Raw genomic sequence first — 20,122 nt, 5'->3', positions numbered from 1 at the left:
CACTAACCCTTTCTTGTGTTACTTGTAACAGTTTGACTGCTTTAATCTTAAATCTAGACATTGTATGATCACGGTTAAAACAAGACCCTGTCAGTGGCACTGTTCAGTGTCTACAAATGTAACTTTTTTTATTTATATGATATACATTTTTGCAATAAATATGCTTCATTAAAACTGATTCAAAAACAAACTCCTGAAAATAAATGTTTGGATTACATAGAATGTATGACACTGAAGGAGGCCATTCAGCACAAATAGTTCACACCCAGTTTAAGCTCCGCTGCAGCATCCTTCTGTCTTTTCTGATCAAAATCTAGTAATGTAAAGCTGCCTTCCCTTCTCACTTATATGTTTGTTAAGCATCCCCTTAAATGAAGTGATACTAGACACTTCAATCGCTCCCTATGTAACAACTCCCATGTTGTCACTGATCCTGTATTGATGACCCTGACCACTCTTCCAGCCGCAAGACACATTTTCTCTTTATCCACTCTTATCAAAACTGTTCGTAATTTTAAAAATTCCTATTAGGTCATGGCTCAGACCTTTTCTTCCCCAAGAACAAAGAAATCCAAGCTCTCAACCCATGTGTATACCCATGCAACTCCAGTGTTATCCTTTAGATAATATGTTGGCTACATTTCTGCTTTCTGCTTATGAAAAGGAAGTCCTTTTTTCTGTCCAAAATACTCCAGTGTCAAATTTTTATTGTCATCAATAGAACCTCCAGAAGTGCAGTGCTTCCTGCTTTGAGTTTGCGGTGCATAATGAAATCTAAGAGAGTGGACAGACATCCTCTCTCCCAGATGTTAAATATCCTCATACGCAGTTTGCTGCAACCTGATACCCGGAACCACCCTCTTCCATTATTTCCTCTGAAGGATGCACCCATGTTTTGCTTTGCATTGTCCCTGTAGCAGCGAATAATATTTGGGAAATCAGTATTTGGTAACTTTTTAGTGTGCCATTTCCTGCATGATCAGGACTACATTTCCATAGGTCATTTTATGCATCTTCTTTGGATTCAGTTCAGTGCAGAAGTATTTGATTTGGTTAATTTCAACAGGGTCATCTCATAAAAACTATTTCTTTGTTTCAGAACATAATAATTTGGTGCAGATTAGGCCATTGGCACCTTCCAAACAGGCCTGTTACCCAATTTTCAGCTCTGTCAAAGCACAGCTTAATCTCATGGGCAGTTCATTTGGTACTAAGTTGCTTATCAAATTAATTTAGGATCATAGTCAGTTCTTGGTCAGTAACATCAATGTACTTTAATTCACGTAGAGGGTTCATGAAGAAGGGTCCAGACCCGAAACGTCAGCTTTCCTGCTCCTCTGATGCTGCTTGGCCTGCTGTGTTCATCCAGGTCTACACTTTGATTCATGTGTATCCTTTGATCTAACTATCACATTGCTGTTTATAACATTTTCAAAATAATGGGACGTTTGTTTATTTGCTGATTTTTGAAGCCATTCATAATTCCAGAACTGAATCCCATCAAATTTGTTACTGCAATGTAAGTACTGTTGTTAATTTGTCTTGTCTTTATCTGGTGATGAACTTCTTATAAGAACATAGAGCATAGAACATTACAGCGCAGTACAGACCCTTCGGCCCTCGATGTTGCGCCGACCTGTGAAACCAGTCTGAAGCCCATCTAACCTAAACTATTCCATTATCATCCATATGTTTATCCAATGACCATTTAAATGCCCTTAAAGTGGGCGAGTCTACTATTTTTGCAGGCAGGGCATTCCACGCCCTTACTACTCTCTGAGTAAAGAACCTACCTCTGACATCTGTCCTATATCTATCACCCCTCAATTTAAAGCTATGTCCCCTCGTGCTAGCCATCACCATCCGAGGAAAAAGGCTCCCACTCTCCACCCTATCTAATCCTCTGATGATCTTGTTTGTCTCTATCAAGTCACCTCTTAACCTTCTTCTCTCTAACGAAAACAGCCTCAAAACCCTCAGCCTTTCCTCATAAGACCTTCCCTCCATACCAGGCAACATCCTGGTAAATCTCCTCTGCACCCTTTCCAATGCTTCCACATCCTTCCTATAATGCGGTGACCAGAACTGTACGCAATACTCCAAGTGCGGCCGCACCAGAGTTTTGTACAGCTGCAACATGACCTCATGGCTCCGAAACTCAATCCCTCTACCAATGAAACCTAACATACTGTACGCCTTCTTAACAATGCTATCAACCTGGGTGATCTATGCACATGGACACCGAGATCTTTCTGCTCATCCACACTACCAAGAATCTTACCATTAGCCCAGTACTCTGTATTCCTGTTACTCCTTCCAAAGTGAATCACCTCACACTTTTCCGCATTAAACTCCATTTGCCACCTCTCAGCCCAGCTCTGCAGCTTATCTATGTCCCTCTGTAACCTACAACATCCTTCTGCACTATCCACAACTCCACCGACTTTGGTGTCATCCGCAAATTTACTAACCCATCCTTCTACGCCCTCATCCAGGTCATTTATAAAAATGACAAACAGCAGTGGCCCCAAAACAGATCCTTGAGGTACACCACTAGTAACTGAACGCCAGGATGAACATTTCCCATCAACCACCACCCTCTGTCTTCTTACAGTTAGCCAATTTCTGATCCAAACCGCTAAATCACCCTCAATCCCATGCCTCCGTGTTTTCTGCAATAGCCTACCATGGGGAACCTTATCAAACGCTTTACTGAAATCCAAATACACCACATCAACCGCTTTACCCTCATCCACCTGTTTGGTCACCTTCTCGAAGAACTCAATAAGGTTTGTGAGGCACGACCTACCCTTCACAAAACCGTGTTGACTATCCCTAATCAAATTATTCCTTTCTAGATGATTATAAATCCTATCTCTTATATTCCTTTCCAACACTTTACCCACAACCGAAGTAAGGCTCACTGGTCTATAATTACCAGGGTTGTCTCTACTCCCCTTCTTGAACAAGGGGACAACATTTGCTCGTCTCCAGTCTTCTGGCACTATTCCTGAAGACAATGACGACATAAAGATCAAAGCCAAAGGCTCTGCAATCTCCTCTCCAGCTTCCCAGAGAATCCTAGGATAAATCCCATCCGGCCCAGGGGACTTATCTATTTTCACACCTTCCAGAATTGCTAACACCTCCTCCTTATGAACCTCAATCCCGTCTAGTCTAATAGACTGTATCTCAGTATTCTCCTCGACTACATTGTCTTTTTCCTGTGTGAATACTGACGAAAAATATTCATTTAGCACCTCTCCTATCTCTTCGGACTCCACACACAACTTCCCACTACTGTCCTTGACCAGCCCCAATCTTACTCTAGTGATTCTTTTATTCCTGACATACCTATAGAAAGCTTTAGGGTTTTCCTTGATCCTACCTGCTAAAGACTTCTCATGTCCCCTCCTGGCTCTTCTTAGCTCTCTCTTTAGCTCCTTCCTGGCTAACTTGTAACTCTCAAGCGCCCTCACTGAGCCTTCATGCCTCATCTCTACATAAGCCTCCTTCTTCCTCTTGACAAGAGATTCAACTTCTTTAGCAAACCACGGTTCCCTCGCTCGACCACTTCCTCCCTGCCTGACAGGTACATACTTCTCAAGGACACGCAGTAGCTGTTCCTTGAACAAGCTCCACATTTCAATTGTGCCCAGCCCCTGCAGTTTCCTTCTCCATCCTATGCATCCTAAATCTTGCCTCATCGCCTCATAGTTGCCTTTCCCCCAGCTATAACTCTTGCCCTGCTTTATATACCGAACAAGACTAGGCCATTCAGACCTTGAATCCTGCCCCACCATTCTATAGGATCATGACTGATCTGCTCCAGGCCTCAGCTCCTAATTGCCAGCTCTTCATTGCCCTCAATTCCTTGATAATTCAAAAATCTATCTACTTCCTCTTCAACTATTTTCAGTGATCTGGCTGCCACAATTCTGAGGGTAGAGGATTCCTACCCTCTGGCAGAAGAAATTCTTTTCCATCTTAGTTTTAAATAAGTGTCCCCTTATTCTGTAACTAGGTCCCTAATTTAAGATTTCTCCACCTCTGTAAATATCTTCTCAACATCAGAATCTTGTATATTTCAATAGGATCACTCCTCAGTCTTTTAAACCTTAACAAATAAAGGCCTAACCTATTTAGATGTTCTCAGTAAGTCAATCCCTTCATCCTCGGACTCAGCCTAGTGAGTCTTTTCTGAACTGTCGCCAAAGCTGGTATATCTTTCTTTTAAAAGAGACCAGAACTGTATACAGTACTCCAGATGTGGACTTGCCAACACCCTGTACATTTATAACAAGACTTCCTTATTTTTAAACTTCAACACCTGGCATTAAAGGCTAAACTTCTATTTGCCTTCTTAATTACCTGCTGCATCTGTATGCTAACTTTTTGTGATTTTTGCTCAAAAACACCCAGATCCCTCTGTGCTGCAACTTTTGGAGTCTCTCTCATTTAAATTATAGCCTGCCTTTTGACTCTTCCTATCAAAGTATATGACCTCATATTTTCTTACATTAAGCTCAATCTGCCAAGTTTTTGCACACACATAACTATCTGTAACCCCTTGCAGATTAGTTATGTCCTCATCCTTTAGTGGTATTATCACCAAATCTGGCTCCTCCTCTCAATCATTAATATAGTGAGTAATTGAGGTACCAAGACTGATCTTTATGGTAATCGACTAACTAACTACATCTTTCCAACCTGAAAAAGATACGTTAATGCTGACTCTATGTTGCAGCTAAAGGGAAATGACTGTTAAATTTATGTTTTATGTCTCAGGCACCATCTCTGCATTCTGCTTCCCCTGCCAAAAATATTTTCCAGTCTCCAATGCTTAGCTTTTCATGACTGTATCTAAAGCAGATTGCAATACTTAAGTGAATCAAATTAGTAAATCTTCAATGAGGATGTTGCAGAAATTTTAGGGACCTGATTTTCAAAAGGGACACTGTACGGTATTTTTCTTCCCCAACAATCTCGACAAACCAGCTGAGACCACATTCGATATGTAAAGGGCTGCAACTATGCTAAGAATCCCTCTCCCACACACTGGCTTTCAGCTCTGTTCACTTAACAGTCTGGCAATCTACATTTCAAACAGCTGTCATTTGGAACAGAGAGCAGCTTCTGTAAGGAGTTTCTCTATTGTTTTTGTCAGCAATAGGGCAGTCTAGTCTCAAAACACAAGATGAGGAAATCTGAAGATGTATTGAAACTTCTATAACAAAGCTTTAGAATGGATTGAAGACGTTTGGCAGCAGCCATGCACCAGGTTACATTATCCATTACAGTGATGTTCCCATTTCCTGTTTAAGCAGTAAGTCTTCAGGGACACTGGCTTACTAACTGGTATTCATAAAGCTTTTCATTACTCAGCACCAGAGATAGAAATAAACGTGACACCTCACTGGGGTAGCAAGCTGGAAACCAAGCCCGACTATTTCCAGAGCTTTCACAGAAGTTAAAGATTTCATCAAAGTGTGCAAAATTCCTCAATTTACCTGTCTTTTAAGACCAAGGTTAACAGAAAGCGTAGACCCAGTTTCTATAATTAACAAAAATTATTATTTATTTCATTTATTTATCCCTATTTACTTATTTGTTTACCTATAGGTAAACAATCATGAGTGGCCAATATATGACACTACTAGTTAAATCTAACCCCGCTTCTGAAACTCCTCCACACATATATACATACAGATACAGACAGCGTTAGTGTCATGGGCAGATGGAAAGACTGGAAAGGCCATTCAATATTCTCTGTCTTCATAGTTTACTAAGATGAACCATTTGGCTTTGTCAGAACTTGCTTTTTGACAATCTCTCTCTTCTCCAGATACATTTGCTTTTTTGTAGGAGGCACAGAGCTTATAATGTAGCTGATTTATTGGGTAATAGCAACAGCTTGCCGCAACTACTGAGGAAAAATAAACTGGCTTTCTTGAGGATTTAGAGAGGCCTTTGTCATTTACAACTGCTCACAAGTCCACAGACCAGTCAGCTATTTGTTGCCAGTCAAACCCCCTTTTGTATAGATCCCTTCATTCCAGTTCTTCTGCAACTAAACTTGCCTCACTGGTGAAACAAACAACGATGTAAACAGTACTTACAATGATCCTTTGTAGCCTGGTAAATTTGAGTACAGGATGGAGTTTATTTAACTGTGAGAAGAAATTCTTTGATACAACTGTGGATTCAAATATCACAAACATTTTCTATCTTTCTGCATCTATTATCATTTATTACGATCTCAAAGAATGCCTGAGACCCATTGGAATCAGGTGATGGATATACTAATCAAGGGTAAATTGAATGTGAATTGGTTATATAAAATGGGGAGCTAGTAATCAGTGGTATGTGAGTTTCACAGAGTGTGGTTAACTGAAATTAAATTCTCGCTATAAGTGTGGACTTGGATTGTTTATGTACAGTTATCTTCTAATAGAATAGAACAGAATCCCTACAGTGTGGAAACAGGTGATTCGGCCTATCAAGTTCACACTGACCCTCAAAAGAGCATCCTACCCAATCCCTGTAACCCTGCATTCTCCACAGCTAACCTACCTATCCTGCACATCCCCTGGACACTATGGGCAATTTGGTATGGCCAGTCCCCCTAACCTGCACATCTTAGGACAGTGGGAGGAAACTGGAGCTCCCAGAGGAAACCCACACAGACACGGGGAGAATGTACAAACTCCGCACAGTCACCCAAGGGTAGAATTGAACTCGGGTCCTTGGCGCTGTGAGGCAGCAGCGCTAACCACCGAGCCACTGTGCCACCATGTATAACATCATTTACATATCAGAAATATGCAAAGGATAGATTTGCTTCTTGTGGTAACCAGTGAAGAAGTTAGCAAGATTGGGCCTCGAGGGATTCTATCCATTTTGACATAAATGGCACTGTTGAAATGGAACTCAACTGCACATGTCGCTAAGTCCATAAGTTTGATGAACTGATTCAGAAATGGGTGACACACCTAGATTGCTATAATGTAATGATGTTGTGCAAATGCCAGTGATTTGTTTGAGTAGTATTTGATAAATTTGCTAGAAATGTCAAAAGAGCATATGGACATGCTTTGACTCTCAAGATGTCAGTCTTGCATGGTCTCCACAAAAATGAAGGAGTCCTTCAGTGTATGTGCAAACCTCAGTGAGCCGTGAAGGCAGATCTTACGCAGGCCAATTACCACCCTGGTACAACTCCAACAAGGGAGTTAAAGGCTGTACACAGTTTGAAATTGGTGGCTTCAGAGTAGCTCTTCTGTCAAGATTTCTGTTCTGTTGGAAGCGTCCTTTTGTACAGGTTTTACTATAATAGCTTTAATCTGTAAAGTAACACTTTTCTATCCAGTAAACTTGATCTGAAGCAAAGCAGAGCATATTTGTGCACTCCACTCCAGAGTCAAAATGAGCTCTGCTTCAATGTTTAGTGTACTTGAAAACTTTATTAATAGAACAATACGCAGCCACTTTAGAATATGGTTGCATTCATAGTGTACATCTAGTCTCTACAAATTGTGGTACTGATCAAAAACATTGTTTCTGAACTCCGATTGACTGAGTGTATAAATTGGGAACTCGGATAGGCTCCTTTGAAGAATGATGCTTGCAGCTGGTCTTGCTGCCTTCCAAGCACAGTATTGTGCTTTTTACGGTCTCAGTTGGACTAGCCTTTTCTAGGGAAACTGTTTTTAATACTTCATATGATAAAACCTGCAGGAGTATTACATTGACATTTGCGGCAATGGTAAGTTGTGAATGGTTTAATGGTAATTATTTTGCAACAATGATTGGGATTTGCTCGGGACCAAAATCAGACGAGAAATACCAGAAGGTGACCTTTATTTAAATTTCATTTATGGATTTTCAGACTCTCTTCAAGGAAAGGAGTCACAGCGTGAACACAAACAATTAAAGTGACCTATGTTGTGTTTCACTGATGAAGCAATGTACTTTCTCCTCCACAAATTGATAACAAATAGCCACAAATATCCAAATAGAGAACATTTGTAAATAACTTAATTAAAGCTGTAATACATTTTGAACCGAGATGTCCATGATTTTTTAATTTAGATTTAAATCCTCATTTCTCGTTCAAAGATTTCAGAATTTAATTGTACACCTTAAAGTAAACCAGGCAGTTGCTTGTGACAGTCAAAAATGTAGAATACACTTTAGTCATAGAAGGGTAAGACTTCAACACTAAAGATGTTCTTATTACCTTGATTGCTGGTGAGGACAAGTACATTAAATGAAGTTTTCCAAGTATACCCATGTGAAATTCTTTGAGAGAGATCACAAAGAAAGAACAAAGATCAGTACAGAACAGGAACAGGCCCTTCGGCCTACCAAGCGTGTGGTGACACATGACACCTTTCTAAACTAAAATCTTTTGCCTCTACGTAGTCCATTTGCCTCTATTCCCTGCCTATTCATGTATCTCTCAAGATGCCTCGTAAACGTTGCTATCGTATCTGCTTCTACCACTTCATCTGGCAGCACATTCCAGGCACTTACCACCCTCTGTGTTTTAAAAAAGAAACTTGCCTCTCACCTTAGTTACCATTGCCTTTGTCTTGTTGTTGGAATTTGTCAGGTGATGCTGCCTATTCTTGACTGTCAAGTTCAATGAACAACCTATTTTAGATAATGAATAGTCTGGGTTTCTGGATGACAATTAACTTGAATCTGTTGACTTAATCATAGACTTTGACTGCATAGAAGATTAACAAAAGGGAAAATGGCAGTGTGTCTAAAATGAGCATCCAAAGCTAATCTCATTGCCCGTCACCTTCTCATAGTCCTGTATCTTCACCACTTTTCGCCTGGAGCTACAGTAATTAAAAAGTGGGATTCAGTATTTAAAAGCATATTGTATATAACTGCTTGATTGTTCACATCAGTTTGATGTTCTCTCAAAAAAATGAAAGAACTGCGGATGCTGTAAACCAGGAAACAAAACAGAAGTTGCAGGAAAAGCTCAGCAGGTCTGGCAGCATCTGTGAAGGAAAAAACAGAGCTAACATTTTGGGTCCGGTGACACTTCCTCAGACACTTCACAGATGCTGCCAGACCTGCTGAGCTTTTCCTGCAACTTCTGTGATGTTCTGTTTAGTATGGGATGAATTCAAGGATTCCTGTGACAATAAAATCATTCAAAAGCCCAGGGTGCATGGACTCAAAACTGTTAAATCTGTAATTATTCCATAACTTTTGTTGGCACCTTTCAGAAAATGGGAAATTGAAACGGGACTAATGGTAAAACATTACAGTACCTCACAGTGAGACCGTGGCACTCCGTAAAGCTTTGGTTTACAGGCCAACACTGAAATCAGTGGAACTAAATATTTGGTTTTAAACCAAAAGTGTACCACAAGCAGCATTAAGTTTATCTATGGAACAGCTGAAAAATAAGTTGATGATTATTGAGGAGTGGTGTGAAACTATCACTATTTAATGCTTACCTAAGCATTTGAGTAAGCACAATCAAAAGAAAACACAAGCAAGCATTAAATTCAAGAGGTAAAGGTAAAGTTGCCATAGTCTCAGGGACCATAGGACTGACTTTTCATTAGAGATAGAGACATGGCTGGTGGTGGGTTCAATCTGAGGATCACCACACTTCAGGTGAGGAGAGAGGTTAAAGAGGTGGGGACCGTCATGCTAACCTCAGCTGATGCAGGAATTGAACCCGCACTGTTGGCATCAGTCCATATCACAAACTAATTGCTCAGCCAACTGAGCTAACTGACACCCAGTAAAGTCAAGAACCTAGACCGGAAATAATAAGGTGTGCATAAAGGAGGGCAAACTGGATATGCAAGACTGAAAGGGAAATACCTGTTCGAAACAGAACATGTAGAGATTTAAGAGCTGTTTACAGTAGATTGCCTACACCAATGTGGTTTTATTGTGATCTTCCAAAACCTTTTGTTCAGGAATTATCCCCTTTGAACAATCACAATTTATTCTCCGGCATTGAAAACTTTGGTGTGCCATACCCTAGTGGTGTCTGGCTTAATGCCCTGTTCCCTTGCTTGATTTTGATTTATTTTTAAAAATATAGGTGTAAATGTATTTATCACCTGCATCATAACAAATAGGCAACTTTACTTAGCCACAAATTTACATATAAGATACAGATAGATATTATATTACAGTACTATGTCCTGTTTAAAGCAAAGTTAAAACCTTCTTCTATTCCTATTTTCTTCTTTCAGTGCTAGAAAATGAGCTTCCATACTTTGATGATGATGATCAAGACGAAGGCAAAGTATTTGATTTTGACAGTGATGAGATACCAGAAGCAGACAGAGAGCCCAGCTCTGCCCCTGTACCTGTGGTTATGAATGAAGTGGAACATGGCACCACACAAGCCTCAAAACAGGATGATGTAACTTTGGATATGGCTACTGACAACCATGGATATTACGAAATATCAGAAACAAATAATTTGTCCCCACATAGAAAGGATTTCGATCAAGACCCTAAAGCAGTGGCACGAGGTATTAGTGTTACAGAGGGGTTATGTGAATCACAGATGTTAACAATGATTTATTTATGTCAAAATATACTACAATTGTTTAAAGTTTCAGTTAGACCCTGTTATGACTCACTGGAATAGTACACGACAAATTGAGCCCTGCTTTCCTGAAGTCGTACCAAATATGAGTTTTTTTTTAGGTTTGGGCATAGTACCTCAATTTACCTGACTTTTAAACCAAGGATGATAACAGGCCCAGACCAGGCTTCTGTACTGACTAGAAGTATTTTTTATTGGAAGCAATTAGACTACAGTTACGATAAAACAGATATAGACCGTTGGCATATAGTGCTACTAAAACACACCTACACACATATTGGTAGAGGTAAAGAAAAACTAGAAAGTCAGTTCAGTGGTGTTGACTTCCCAGTTCAGATGTTGAGAAGATCCTCTGTAGCTTTCCAGGGCCTGGGTGTTCAGTTGTCTTTCTCTAGAAACTTCTGTTGGTCTGTAAGAAGTAGAGCTTCTGATTCACTTGGAAAATGTCCCTATTTATTAATTCTCGTGTAACAGCTCACAATGACTTCTGCAGGAAAGGTAGTTGGTTTTCTTCAAGTTTAAACTGAGTTTTTTTTTTAACTGCAGAGAATAGGTAGCTCCTTCTGTTAGGAACAACATCACCCCCTTCTATGTACCAGCCACCTGGATTGGTATTGAAGGCTGCCCATGATTTACTTGACTTTACTAGGGCCCACTGGCAACTATGACAAGTTTCCTGACTTTGAGTCTGTGCAGCAAGTCAATGCAGAAGTAAGATGAGGCAAGGCATTGTATTGCAGGAATGCTATGAACATCTAGGTAGGCTCAGTAAGTGAGAATGCTGTGACAGCTAATTCATAGCCTGGAGGTGCAGAATGGTCCAAATCATGGACTGGGTGCATGCCCCTCACTGCTTACTATCCTTGTAGCAGCATTAGAATGATAATGGCCAGTGCAGCATTGAAGTGTAGAAGCATTCCATAAATGGACCAGAGATGGGTAATGAGGGTTCTTAGAGGCTGGCATATTTTGGATGTCAATGTTTGTGGATTTGGGGTGATAGTGGTCTGTAATCATGCTGCACACCTTGAGTTGTTTGTTCCCAATGTCCAACATAGAGGTCCTTAACAGCCAGCAGCAAATTTCAAGAATTCTAATCAAAAGAAAAAGTTAGGAGAAAATAACTTGGAGAAATCAAAATGACCTGAGTTAATGGATGATAGAAACACATTTTTAAATATATGATTGCCTTTGCAGAAAACGGTACTGCTGCCAATTTGCTACATACATCAACACAAGCCACAGCACTTGCAAAAGTGAATCCATATTCGGTTATAGATATCTCACCAATCCAGGAAGGCGATGAAGTTGAATCATCAGGAGCAGAACAAAGCCTCCAGGACAATAAGGCAACTGGTCATGCACTTCCTGCTGGATATTGTATTCCAGTTCCCTGCGGATATGCTGTACCATCCAATGTGCCATTGTTGGTTCCTACATATTCAGCACCTGTTACTTTAATAAGAAATAATTCTGTTGATGAGGAAGGTGAGGAGTCTGCATTGTAAAAATGGAAATTGGCAATAAGATTCATTAACTGTAAATAATTATTTTTTCTGTATATGTTTTCTTTAAGGGCTAAGCCATTTTTTGAAAGAGGCAAAAGTCATTATTTTCAATTAGCCTGCCCAACTTCTTTTTCGGCTCAAATAACTAACTCACCAGATCCCTTAGCTTCTCCTTTCTGTAATTATCTTCTGAACCCATATACAAAGATACATAAAGGTTACATACATCAACTAAGATAGCTTGGACATATTGCAAACCATTCAGCTGAATTTGATTGTGAGAGGAAATCTCCATTGCAATCGTCTGAATCTTAAGAGCAACTCACATAGAATCAATATTTTTTTTGGCTTCTTCAGATTATTTTTATATGATCTAACGTGTATTTCATATCTCAATACAAATTGTACAAGATATGTATGTGGGAGGAAGGGAAAGAAGGAGGGAGAAAATGTGAGGAAAAACACTCTTGAAAAGATGCAAGTTTGTTAAAAGTGGCAATCTTTTTTATTCTGAGCACTGTTAATTTGAAGCTAATAAATAGATTAGTTGGTATTCAGTATCTCACCAGTACTAGTTTGAAGATTTTTTTGAAAATAATGTTATTATATCTTGTACATTCACAGTGCCGTTTACAAGTGAGGATGTTGATGCTAGAATTATTCAGTCAAACAGTCAACCAGCTGGGTAAGTTTATCCTCATTTTAGATTAATATTTAAATAATTTGGAACTGCTACAGTTTTAAAAGGGAAGATTTTCTTTTTTTTTTCAAACTCCTCATTGTCTCATTGCCTTACTCCAGAATTAATCAGGCTATTTTCCTTGCACTATTGTACTATTTTGTAGCCAGTGGTTTTCATTCTTTCAAAGGTTAATTATTATTCAGGCTGGAGATTGGAACCATTATTTTGATTGTGTAAAGATCTATTAGAACATTCTGGTTCCAGTGCGCCGTGTCCCTACACACATTTGTTTCCATGATCCAATGCCTCAATATTAAAATTCTCATTCTTCTTTTCCAATTGCTCTATGTTCTAGCCCCTCCCTTTTTTTTTAACCCTACTCCTTCCAATTTATCTGCACTCTAATAATTCTGGTCTCTTGTGATCCTCAGTTTTACTGGCTCCATTACTGAGGCTTTAAGATCTCAAATCCTAAACCTCTCTACCTCGCTATATCGCATTTTTCCTCTCTGAAGCTACTTTAAATTCTTTGACTATGCTTTTGATTGTCTGTTTTAATATCTCCTTTGGTGGCTAAGGGTCAAATTTTGTTTGATAACATTCCTGTGAAGTACCTTGCAATATTTACATCATTTAAAGGCACTATATAACTGTAACTTGTTAGACTTTCCAAATGATTTCCTGGTATTTTTGTTTGTCTGACAGACTTGATGCATGTTTGTGTTACACAGGGTCTGATGTCAGAAATGTGGTGACTAAGTTGTGCATGATATGCAATAATTTTTTAAAAGTATATTGCTGCACATGTCAATAGATTTTTAATTTTGTCCTTTGTGGGATCGAGACATTACTGATGCTGTCAGCATTTTGTTGCCCATCCCTATTTATTAACTGAGTGGTTTGTTAAGCCGTTTCATACTGTTAAAATTCAACCACGATCCTGCAAGTCTGGAGCCATATATAGGCTAGACCAGGTGGGAATAGCAGATTCCCTCTTGTAAAGAAATATTAGTGAATTCAGAGGTTTCCCATTTATTAAATGAAATTATGTTCCACCAGATGCCATATATGGATTTGAACCCATTTTCCCAAAGCATTAGCCTGGCCACTGAATTATTGGTCCAGTGACATGACAACTGCCCCACTGTCTGCCTATAAATTACAGACTATGGCATTGCTTTCCTTAAAAAAACATTGGGATGAACTCTCTCAGATATATCTAAGATTTCTGTTGAAATTGTGGTATCATCAACTGCATCATTGCTGCTGTTTAATTGGGGATACAGAATGAATTTTTTTTTTGTGTCCTGTCACCTCACCTGCATGAATTGTTTGTTACACGTCCATCATTTCTTTTAGATGGAAAAATGTCAGCAATTATTTCTTTCTTATTAATTCTTTATTTCCCTTTTGCTTCCCTGTATCTGACAGACAGAAGTGTCAGTATGTTTCTCTACTGATGTGCTGAATTTTCATTTTGGGTGACCAGACAGGCCCTTAGCTTTCCATAAAATTACTCCTTTTTCTGTTTTGTTGCACATCCTGCAAATCCGTTAATGTTTCATATTATTCAATCATGGAATCATTAAAGTACCAAAGAAGCCATTCGACCCATCAGGTCTATACTGGCTCCGAAAAGAACTACCCATGTAATCCCGTTCTCTAGCCCTATCTCCGTAGCCTTCTAAATTAATTACTTTCAAATATATATCCAGCTCTGTTTTTAAAAACTCCTATAGAATCCTTCTCCACAACACTCCCAGGCTGCGCATTCCCAACAACACTCTTGGTACAGAAATTTCTCCTAATCTCACCCCTAGCTCTCTTACTACCAGTTTGGAAGTTGGGACCCCTATGTTACTGACATACCAACTAGTGGAAACAGAACATCTTTCTTTACCCGGTCAAAATTGTTCATAATTTTCAACACCTCAATAAGGTCACTCTTAAGGTCTGTTCCAAGGAGAAATAGCCTAATTTCTCTAATTCTTTCTTGTATCTAAAATCCCTCATTTCTGATGTCATTCAAGTAAATCTCATCTGCAGTCTCTACAGGGCTTTAACATCCTTTCTTAAATAAGGTGCCCAGAAATGAACACAATACGCCAAACGTGGTCTGACCAACGATTTGTAGAGGTGTGGCATCACTTTCTTGCTTTTATACTCCACTCTATGCCTCTATTTATAAACCCAAGGATCCTGTAAGCCTTCATAACAACCAATTCAACTGGCCTGGCCACCTTCAGAGAATTATGCACCTGAACCCTGAGGTCCCTCTCCTCCTATACTCCCCTCAAATTGTGCCATTGAGCCTGTATTGTCTTTCCTTGTTCCTTCTTCAAAATGCATTACTTCATATTTCTCTGCATTGAAATTCATCTGCCAGGTATCTGCCCATTTGGAGAACTTGTCAAAGTCCCTCTGAGGTTGCTCAGCATCATCCACACAATTCTCTCTTGCTTAGTATCATCAGAAAATTTAGAGATTTTTACACTCAACATCCATCTCCAAATTGTTTATGTAAATCCGAAAAAGCAAGGACCGTACACCAATCCCTCAGGAACACCACTTTCAACTCGTCTCCAGTCTGAGAAATGCTCATCTATACCTACTTTCTGTTTCCTATCTTTTGGCCAGCTTCTAATCCATGCTGCTAATTCCAAACATTTCTAATTTGCTTTCCAACTTGCCATGGTGCACCATGTCAAATGCTTTCTGAAAGTCCAAATATACAACATGCTGAGCACTACCCTCATCCACTGCCTGGGTCACCTCATCAAAGAACTCAATTAAATTTGTTAGATATGACCTGTCCTTGACAAACTGTGTTGACTGTCTGGTATTAACGTATTTTTCTCTAGGTGAATATTTATTTTCTTCTGCATTGTGGCCTTCAAGCTGACATCAAATGGAAGATCAAAAGCTAGATTTGTAACAACTCTGATTTTTGAACTTATTGCAGGTTGTAAATACTTATGCGAAGTAACAAATTGAAATGATCAGAAGTGTTGGATGGCTGTGCTTCACGGATTTGATGTTAAATAGTTTTGCATGCTGGGTCTTTACATTATAGTGCACATTTTGGTGAAAGTCCAATATTTTATTGCTTGCGTTTCAGACATCTCCTAACTTTGGTTCTCTCCAATCACACGAAAAATGAAGAGTAGGGGATGTGTTGACTATCTGTCTCTTGTTTCTTTGTGGCAATGTAGTCACTAAAAATACAAATTATCTTAATTTTTTTATCATTTAATTTTATTACAGTGAAGATTACCTTGCTTTGGACACAGAAGATGCATTTACCAAATGGGCTTCAGATCCAGCAAATACAGCATGGCTGGAGGGTATGTATCAATGATGTAAAGAATGTATGAGTGCAACACCATAACCTTCAACTTGTCGCTTGTGTATAAATATGAAACCTTTGGATTGTGAATTGTAAGCAAAATGTCAAACCTGCTCCTTCTGAAAACACTTCTGACTTTGGAAAGATTCGGAAAAAGTATTGAGCAATGCGCAGCAAGGAAGCTTATGGTACATAGTTGAGTATGCTGAGATGCAGCAGTAAAGCCACTGGATGTGAATTCTAATTAAGTGAAGCTAATATGCTAATTAATGAGGTTCCAGAGTGAATTGTAGTTGTTCATGGGAAATGGGTGTTGCTGGCTAGGCAAACATTTATTGCCCTTCCCTAATTATTGTGGTGAACTGGTGCAGCTCCTGGCATGTACGTGCACCCACGGTGTTATTAGTGGTAGAAGTCCAAGATTTTGATACATTGCTGTTTCTTCACTGTCACGGTATTTCCAAGTAAGAGTGGTGAGTGGCTTGGAGGGAAACCTGCAGTACGTCGTGTTTCCATGTATCTGTTACCCTTGACTTTTCAGGTTGCAGAGTGTATTGGTTCAAAAGGTTCGTTTGAAGGAGCCTTAGTGCATCTTGTCAAGATGTATCAATAGTGAGGGGAATGAATGCTAAAAATAATGGATGCAATACCAGTTATTCAGGCGCTTTGACCTGGATGGTGTCAAGCTTCTTGAATGTTGTTGGAGCTTCACACATCCAGGCAAGTGCAGCATATTCCGTCAAACTCCTGACTTGTACCCTGTAGATGGTGGATGGGCAATGAGGATTTAGGAGGCTAGTTATGTGCTGCATTTTGCCTGTACTGGCTTGTGAAACAGCTACCCAGCTCGTCCCATTCTCCTGTCCTATCTCTGAAATTCATCACTTTCAAATATATATCCAGCTCTCTTTTGAAACGTCCTATGGAATGCACCTCCATCACTCTCCCAGGCAGCACATTCCAAATCCTAACAACTCTGAGTAAAGAAGTTTCTCCTAATCTCATTCCTAGCTCTCTGGCTGACAGTGTTGAAATTCTAACCACTGGTTACTGAGATACCAACTGGTGGAAAAAGAATATCCTTCTTTACCCTGTCAAAATTGTTCATAATAAGGTCACCTCTTAATCTTCTGTGTTTCAAGGAGACTAAGCCCAATTTCTCTACTCCTTCATTCCTGGTATCATTCCAGTAAATCTCCTTTGTACTCTGTCTTCAAGGCTTTAACACCCTTCCTTAAATAAGGTGCCCAGAACTGAACACAGTATTCTCCAAATGTGATTTCACCAATGATTTATAGAGATGTGGCATCACATCCTTGCTTTTATACTCTATGCCTCTATTTGTAAACCCAAAAATTCTATAAGCCTTCTTAACAATTGTTTTAACTTGCCTGGCCACCTCCAGAGAATTGTGCATGTGAAGATAAAATCCCTCTGCTCCTGTACTCGTCTCAAAGTTGTACCATTACGCCTGTACTGTCTCTCCCTGTCTCTTCTACCAAATAATCATATTCATATTTATTTTAAAACTTTTTTTTAGATTCATGTCTTTTCTTTTTACTGAAGTTCTTTATTACTGGTACTTTCTTCCATCCATAAGTAATGTTTTTTTTGTTGTTGTTAAAATCATACAGAACAGAAAGTTAGCATTTGGCAATCCAATTTGTACTGTTCTCCTGCTCCTTACCCTACATGTACATTTTTGCTTTTTCACTTGCCTTTTAAAAGTTATCTTCCTTCATCCACCCTTTCAGTCTGAGCATTTCAGATGTTATTAACTTATTGGTGTTCTTTCTTCAGTATTTCAATCTATTCCAATTATCTTCTGCATTACAATAATTGCTACACATTGCCACAGCCTAGTCTACCTTCACCAAGTGCTGAATGTTTCAAATTTTCTTGTATCAGAAATTTGTATAAGCATCACTACTACCCCTTGTTCAAGCTGTCCCTAGTTTAAAATGTCACAGTGAATGCTATTGCCCACATTCTCACTCACATAACCACCATCTCACATGCTTTCTACCGAACAAGAAATACTCTGGTTGGATTAGGCAATAAGAATAATGGTGAGTCCATATGCTCCTGCTGTTAAAGTGTAAATTGGACCGACTCCCATTAACTGTAGCCACGCAGTTATTTGTAGAAATCAGGAAGTTGCTGTCTGAGTTCCCTTGCTCACCCAGAGGCCCCACTGAAACAGTATTTTACACTGTTTTGCATGGAACAACTCTAAGCTGCACTATTTATTCAGTATATAGTTACTAAAGTCAAACAAATTGAGGACTTGTCTATTCCACTATAATTAAATTCTTACCTGTAAGAATTGATGCCAAATAAGCATTCTGGCTCTGAAAAAAACAACTTTTAAAAGTGCTGGAACTCTGTCCTTCAGAATCTAGTTATTTTAGAATTAATGTTTTAAACTTTATTTCCATTTCTTTTACCTCCCTCTCTCAATTCAACTTTCTTTCCCTCTCTTTAAGATAATGTACAATATATCTAAGTAATTTCTGTCATGCCTCACAGGTCAGGATGAAGTAATTTATGATGATGTGCCAAGAGAAAATTCTGATGCGTCAGCAACAGGTAAATGCTGGCTAATGCACACATGTTTTTGCGATGACCATTTTGTCTTTGGTACAATCCACATTTATGTTATCGAAGAACATTCTCTTCAGAGTAGCATTGTGTGCTGAAGTGGCAAACAAAAATCTATTGTAATTAGCACAATGTAAAATAATATACATTATGAAAATAATATTAAGCTTCAGTTATTAATGTAGTTTCCTCATTATATGGTACAATGTTGTCTGAAGAATTGATATGTGCATTCACTGTAAATATAGAAATCGTCTTCGATACGTACCTACCTTTAGTACTATCAATGTCAATTTTTGCATCTTCCATTGTTATGAAAATAAGTTTTCTCTTAATAATCCCATCACACAATTAGAAACAAGGTTTGAAATGACAGTCAAGTAAATGCCTGTTATTGGTCCCTTGTCACCAGATCCAGAAGAACTCATTTATGATGATGTAGAACATGGAGATGAGGCTGCGACAAGTTCTTTGGATTATGGTTGGAGCTCCAGTGAGTTTGAGAGCTATGAAGAGCAAAGTGATGGCGAGGCTAAAAGTGAAAATGGAATTCCCAACTCATTCCTCCAAGGCAAATCTCACAAGAACAAGATACATGTATGTACTACGTGTGCACAAAATGACCATCATTTTAAGGTTTGAATCCATACAGAGGAAGGAAGCACTAAATGGAAAAACCTGTTAAAGAATACGCTCATTTTGTTTGGAAGTAAATAGCTTTAGAGAGAAGTTAATATTTTTTGTGCTTGAATGGCCACCTGTTTCAGCCACTCAGTGACTGATTTGGGAATTGTATATGCTCGACACAACAAAGGATAGTGAGCTCAAACAGCTTGAGTACTACTGGAGATCTGGCATTCCCTGGAATCCAAGCTGTTGACCAGGAAACCTGCTGGCAGCAGTGGTGTTTGTAAGGATTGAGGAGGCTTTAAATTTGATAAGATCACTAATTTCAGATAACAATGTATCAGTGGTAATGTCCCTACCTTTTGAGCCAGAATACCCAGGTCCTACCTAAACCGGAGCTAGATCGTAACACATCTGAACAGATTGTTTAAAATCTCTATTATGTTGTATCTAATTGTTTCTCTTCATTACATAACACCTTCTCGAGTTCTGTGCCTGAAATAGTGCCACCATCTCTACCATGAACAGATCAAGGTCAGGACCCTGAGTCTGAGTTGCAGTAGCAGTGTGGACTTGTACTTCCACGGTGTATTCTCAAGATGTGGTCAATGGTGGGTTAGCCTCAGAGATAGCAAGAACTGCAGGTGCTGGAGTCAGAGATAACACAGTGTGGAGATGGAGGAACGCAGCAGGCCAGGCAGCATCAGAGGAGCAGGAAAGTTGACGTTTTGGGTTGGGACTCTTCTTCAGAAATGAAG

General features: G+C 39.2%; 1 protein-coding gene across 1 annotated transcript in view; it reads left to right on the top strand.

Moving 5' to 3' along the window:
- Window positions 1-20,122, top strand: part of arhgef10 (Rho guanine nucleotide exchange factor (GEF) 10) — a 175,267-nt gene that overhangs the window by 63,239 nt on the left and 91,906 nt on the right. Inside the window, exons 2-7 of the mRNA XM_048597102.1 lie at window positions 10,239-10,523; window positions 11,798-12,088; window positions 12,733-12,793; window positions 16,055-16,134; window positions 18,666-18,725; window positions 19,150-19,334. Of these exons, the coding sequence (XP_048453059.1) occupies window positions 10,364-10,523; window positions 11,798-12,088; window positions 12,733-12,793; window positions 16,055-16,134; window positions 18,666-18,725; window positions 19,150-19,334 (837 nt within the window). The 5' untranslated portion in view covers window positions 10,239-10,363. The remainder of the gene's footprint in view (window positions 1-10,238; window positions 10,524-11,797; window positions 12,089-12,732; window positions 12,794-16,054; window positions 16,135-18,665; window positions 18,726-19,149; window positions 19,335-20,122) is intronic.

This window comes from Rhincodon typus, chromosome 5 (genome assembly GCF_021869965.1).
Source record: "Rhincodon typus isolate 14 chromosome 5, sRhiTyp1.1, whole genome shotgun sequence".
NCBI lineage: Eukaryota > Metazoa > Chordata > Chondrichthyes > Orectolobiformes > Rhincodontidae > Rhincodon > Rhincodon typus.
This window is presented reverse-complemented; position numbering and strand designations above follow the sequence as displayed.